At 33.4% G+C, this 6,140-nt stretch overlaps 1 protein-coding gene across 1 annotated transcript; it reads left to right on the forward strand.

Annotated features, from left to right (window-relative positions):
* Window positions 1-1,322: 1,322 nt before the first annotated feature.
* LOC127690131 (olfactory receptor 7E24-like) lies at window positions 1,323-2,258 on the forward strand. Its single transcript, XM_052189682.1, has one exon. It carries the CDS (start codon window positions 1,323-1,325, stop codon window positions 2,256-2,258), a length of 936 nt encoding a protein of 311 aa, XP_052045642.1.
* The last annotated feature ends 3,882 nt before the right edge of the window (window positions 2,259-6,140 follow it).

The following is a 6,140-nucleotide window of genomic DNA, read 5'->3' on the forward strand; positions in this document are numbered from 1 at the left end:
GTCCCCAGAAGCACCCGCACTTGCCCAGTGGAAGAGGGAGCCTACACTGCTTGTAAGTACTTAACATTACTTTTTTTAATCCTTCTATCTTTTATGTATTTTATGGGGGTCAAATTAGTTCCTGTATTTTATATTGTTTACTTTTCCCCCATTCATACACTATGACCTGACAAAATAATCAGCTCTGTTTTCTTTAATGCAGATGAAAAGGAAGGTAAGCAATCCTCTACATATCACTTAAGGTGTGCATGAAATATGTTAGTTAGAAATAAGAAGATTTGAACTCTGGTTTGGTGGCTTCCATTTAGTATAAGGGTTTTAAAGATCAATCACAGGTCTTAGAGTCAGAAAAATATGACAATGCTAACAAAAATATAGGATTGAGTTTTTAAAATACAAATGGTATATTGTCTGTTTTGATGCAAATAAACCTACATATGATTTATAATTTCCAAAGGTACTTCAGATAATTTACATTTTTAATTAACCAGGAACAGTGAATGTCAATGCCACATTAGTTTTCACTGATATAGTTATCTTCAGCTATAAAACCACTTTTATGAAAAATTGAAAATTATCAAAGCCAAAGCTACATATTAAAAAATTTAGAAATTGTCCTCCTAAAAGGTAAGTAAGAAAAATGCTTAAATGCTGGGGGTAACTGTCACACTACAATTTTTAAAAGTATAAATTATGAACTTTATTTGTGAAAAAGAATCACTTTGTACATAGTTATACTGTCTCAAACTTTTCCTGTCATTCTGACAAATAGATATCAATTGAAAATCTTGTTTCTTTCACACAATAGTGGATTTGATAATTATTTTATGTACAGCTTGATTTTGCCCATGTTCACTACCTGACACATTTTTTTGCTTCCCCTCCCAATGTATCCTCCTCCAATTCTAAAATAGTAGGCCTTCTAGATTTTTCTCTGCCTCAATCTCCTAGGCATGGGTTTTACAAGCATACACTGATGATATGGCTGCATCGAATAATTTAGTGTTCATATAGTGCTTCCAACTATATATATATATATATATATATATATATATATATATATATATATATATATGTCTTCTAACTAGGCTCATATGCATTTACATAAAATATCTCTGTACCTAAGGAAGTGAATAACACAAAAATCAGTAATGAAATACTTCAAAGATTGCTTTTGTAGAAACCACAAATACTTCTGTATTTATATGTAAAAACTTAAATGAAAGTATTTGCATTCAAATTGTTTAGAATTTACAGTAATTTTGCATTTACGTATTTATTCTGTAGTTATTTCTTTTCTTCCTAAAGCAGTAATGATGGAAATGAAAATGAAAATGAAAAACATATCACATGTTTCACAATTTTATCTTCTGAGAGTATCTGATGATCCAGAACTGCAGCCCCTTCTCTGTGGGTTGTTCCTATCCATGTTCCTGATATCAGTCCTTGGGAACCTGCTCATCATCCTGACAGTCATCTCATTCTCCCACCTCCACACTCCTATGTACTTCTTCCTCTCCATTCTCTCCATGGCTGACATCGGCTTCATTTCTACAACAGTTCCAAACATGGTTGCAGAGCTTCAAATCCACAGTTCAGCCATATCCTATGTGGGCTGCCTGACTCAGATGTCTTTTTTTATCATTTTTGCATGTATGGATAGTATGCTTCTGGCTGTGATGGCTTATGACAGGTTTGTGGCCATCTGTCATCCCCTGCATTATGCAATAATTATGAATCCTTGTCGCTGTGGTGTCTTAGTTTTGATGTCTTTTTTAGCTAGCCTTTGTGAATCCCTGCTCCACAATTTGTCTGCCTTACAAGTTAAGTGTTTCAAAGATATAACAATTGCTAATTTCTTCTGTCACCCTTCTCAACTTCTAAATTTAGGCTGTGACAACACATTTAAAAATAACATACCAATGTATGTTATTGGTGTCATGCTTGGTGTATTTCCCTTATTGGGGATCCTTATCTCATACTTTAAAATCATTTCTTCTATTCTGAGAATCACCTCTTCAAGGGGGAGGTATAAAGCTTTCTCTACCTGTGGGTCTCACCTGGCAGTCGTATGGTTATTTTATGGGACAGGGCTTGGAGAGTATTTTGGTTCACTTTTGTCTCATTCTTCTGGAAACAACGTGATAGCCTCATTAATGTACACTGTGGTCACCCCCATGCTGAATCCTTTCATCTACAGTCTGAGGAATCAGGACATTAGTAATTCCCTTAAAAGGCTCCACTTTTGTACTGTTTAATCGTAGGTCTCATGGGATCAACTTTTGTTGAAAGTTTGAAAAACTAAATAACTAGAATTGTGTTTACTGCCTCATTGGTGCCATGATCTTTCTAAAGCTTGATGAATTTATTTTTATTTATCCCAAACAAAATTGTGCTTTACTAGAGTGACAATAGAAGAACTTATTTACATGTTTGTTTACCTACTTACTTAAATTTAGAGGCAAGGTTTCTCTCTATATTAAACAGTCTGAATTGGAACTTCTGTATCTGCCTCTATCTCCTGAGTGCTATATTTAAGGTGTGTGCTACATAACGAATTGAATGTGGTTGTTTTCAAATTTTCAAAAAGCTCCATTTTCAAAAGTCAACTAAATTTATGGGTTAAATGATAGTGAAGTTTGCTGAAAATTATGAATGTGACCCAACTAAGACCCTGGAAATCATCACAGCCATTTGTTTCTCCTATGAACACCTTAAACTATAAAACCAGTTGAAACTGCAAAGAAAATCAAGAAAATTTAACATTATTTATAAGATTATATTATTAACTTTACATATGAGTAGAGAAAGGATCCAAACACTTTTGTAAACATGTGTTTATTCACTTTATCCTCTAATTCATTACTATGGTCCTCCTCTTTTTTCACATCTTTTTCTCTGTCTTTTCTCCTCAAGCAACAAAAATATATGAACTCAGATGACTATTTCTCAGCAATGGACATTGAACATCAAATAATATGCAGAGTAATAACCCAGTGTCTCCAACTCCAAAGTTTGGTTCAGCTACATCAAAGTATGATATAGGCCTTTTCCTGTTTTGCTAAATTAATCACTGCTCCATTCTTGAGGCTCCTCTTTGTTTATTTTTTGGATGCTCCGTTCTTCTCATGTTAGTAATAAAGAAGGAGCTTGAGAGTTTGGTAAGCATATTTCTTTATTTGTGCACTTGAACTATATTCCTTGATCTTTAACAATGAAAAATGCCATTAAAATCACTCAGTACCCATGGAGGAAACGATGAAAAAATATCAGAAGCATCGTTTCTTCAACATCAAGACTAACACTGAGCACAGGATAAAAAGTTATGCTTCTAATGTGTGAAATTTAAGGGGAATTGAGTCCATTAATGCTAAGAGATATTAGGGAACAGTGATTGCTGCTTCCTGTTATTTTTGATTCTATTTTAATGTTTGTGTGGTTATCTTCTGGGGTCATGTTTGCATTTGTGGCATCTCTTTACAGATCATAGGCTGTACATTAGAGATTGAAATATATATTTCTATTGAGCTCAATCTATATGCATTTTACTTCCTTGTCACTCTAGTATGAGAATCCTCCCTCATTTGTGTGCTTTCATGTCAGATTGTTTTGTTTTGTTCTGTTTTGTTTTTGTCACATGGAATATCACTGGTAAATTTAAGGTAAGGAACTTGTTAAATTTTAGGTACAGTTTGATGTAGGCATCCTAGGGATCTTATTCAAAACATACTTTCACCTATTGCTGAGTATGCTTCTATAAACATCTCATCTAAGGAAACAGAAAATATCTCTTGATCCATAAAATGTATAAAATAATTTTAGAATGATTATGAAAATTAGGATGATGATAAAACAGTAGCTACAACATTAACAGTTATGGACTATGCTTCTGATTTCCAAGATGTGAATTCAAGAGTTCTATTCTATAGATCAGTATCTATCTATCTATCTATCTATCTATCTATCTATCTATCTATCTGTTAAGTTACTAGTGTATGCTCTCTCCAGTTTCTTTTTGGAGGCACTCAGAGCTATAAGTTTTCCTCTTAGTACTGCTTTCATTGTGTCCTATAAGTTTGGGTATGTTGTGCCTTTATCTTCATTAAATTCTAAAAAGTCTTTGATTTCTTTCCTTATTTCTTCTTTGAACAAGGTATCATTGAGTAGAGCACTGTTTATCTTCCATGTATATGTGGGATTTCTGTTGTTTCTGTTGCTATTGAAGAACACCTTTACTCCATAGTGATCTGATATTAGGCATGGGATTATTTCAGTCTTCTTCTATCTGTTGAGGTCTGTTTTGTGACCAATTATATGGTCAATTTTGAAGAAGGTACCATGATGAGGTGCTGAGAAGAAGGTATATTTTTTGATATAAGATGAATTGTTCTATAGATATCCATTAAATCCATTTGGTCCATAACTTCTTTTGTTTCACTGTGTCTCTGTTTTATTTGTGTTTCCCTGGTCTGTCCATTGATGAAAGTGGGGTCCTGAAGTTACCCACAATTATTGTGTGAGGTACAAGGTGTGCTTTAGTAAAATTTCTTTTATGAATGTGGGTGCTCTTGCATTTGTAGCATAGATTTTCAGAATTAAGAGTTCTTCTTGGTATATTTTTTCCTTTGATGAGTATCAAGTGTCCTTCCATGCCTTTTTTGATGACTTTTGGTTGAAAGTCCATTTTTACCAATATTAGAATGTCTACTCCAGCTTGTTTCCTGGAGCCATTTGCTTGGAAAATTGTTTTCTATCCTTTTAGTCTGAGGTAGTATTTGTGTTTAACACTGAGGTACATTTCTGTATGCAGCAAAATGTTGGGTCCTGATTGCTTATCCAGTCTGTTAGTCTATGTCTTTTTACTGTGGAATTGAGTCCATTGATGTTAAGAGATATTATGGAATAGTGACTGCTGCCTTCTGTTATTTTTATGATATTTTTATGTTTGGGTGGTTATCTTCTGGGATCATGTTTGCATTTGTGGCATCTCTTTACAGATTATAGGCTGTTCATTAGAGATTGAAGTATATTTTTCTATTGAGCTCAATCTCTGTGCATTTTACTTCCTTGTCACTCTAGTATGAGAATCCTCCCTCATTTGTGTACTTTCATGTCAGATTGTTTTGTTTTGTTCTGTTTTGTTTTTGTCACATGGAATATCACTGGTAGAAATTTGCTTCTTGGATAATAGAAAAAATAACTAAATCATTGTGAGACAATAAAGAGGCTTAGAAAGAGGGGTGCAATGAGGAAATCAAAGAAGAAAATATGTTCCAGATAATAACGATGTGGGCCTTCTCCTATTTTGCTAACTTAATCATAAAAAGAAATAAAGTTAAATATTAAATGCTGTGTCTCCAACTTGTAAATTATTTTCTAAATTTTTAAAGTAGAAAAAGCCATTTAATACAATCAGAAACCCACTGTTTTAAATGGAACCAAATGTAAAAAACATGAAAAATACTCTTTCCCATGTGATTCATAAAACTGAATAGATTTGATACAAATAAACACATGTAGAATCACTTCAAACACTTGAAATATTTTATTTATTAAAAGCACTGATATGGATTTTATAATAATGGCACATTTGTGGACTTATAGGAAGTATTAATGTGTGAACTAGATAGCGGCTACTTTTAAGTCAACTTGACACAAGCTAGAGTTATTTGAGAAAAATGAACCCAAATTTAGAAAAATGTATTCCTATTATCTGGCTGTAGGGCATTTTAATAATAAGTAATTGGTGCAAGTGATTCCATGTCTGGGCAGGTGGCCCTTGTCTCTAGAATAATGCAGGCAGAGCAATCTGTGGAGAGACAACCAGTAAGCAACATAACTTTAGGCCATCAGAATCAGTTTCTAACCCCAGGTTTCTACCCTATTTGAGGTCCTATCCAACTTCCTTTGATAATTAATGAACACTGCTCTGAAAGCATAAGACAAATAACCCCTCCACTTGCTTTTAGTCATGGTGTCTCATCACAAAAGTAGTAACATTACAAAAATGTGTTTCTTAACAAAACAATTATTAAAATTTTGAGTTTACAAAACAGATGTAGAGGAGCTACATAATAATTTTCAACAAAAGTGGCAATCATTTACTGGCTTTATAAATATTTTCCATATATTGAAACTAA

The sequence above is a fragment of the Apodemus sylvaticus genome, chromosome 7, assembly GCF_947179515.1.
Source record: "Apodemus sylvaticus chromosome 7, mApoSyl1.1, whole genome shotgun sequence".
NCBI classification, from domain to species: Eukaryota; Metazoa; Chordata; class Mammalia; order Rodentia; family Muridae; genus Apodemus; species Apodemus sylvaticus.

What these genes read in the sequence shown, in the direction of transcription:
- LOC127690131 (XM_052189682.1), top strand. Translation starts at nt 1,323, where the DNA reads ATGAAAATGAAAATGAAAAACATATCACATGTTTCACAATTTTATCTT.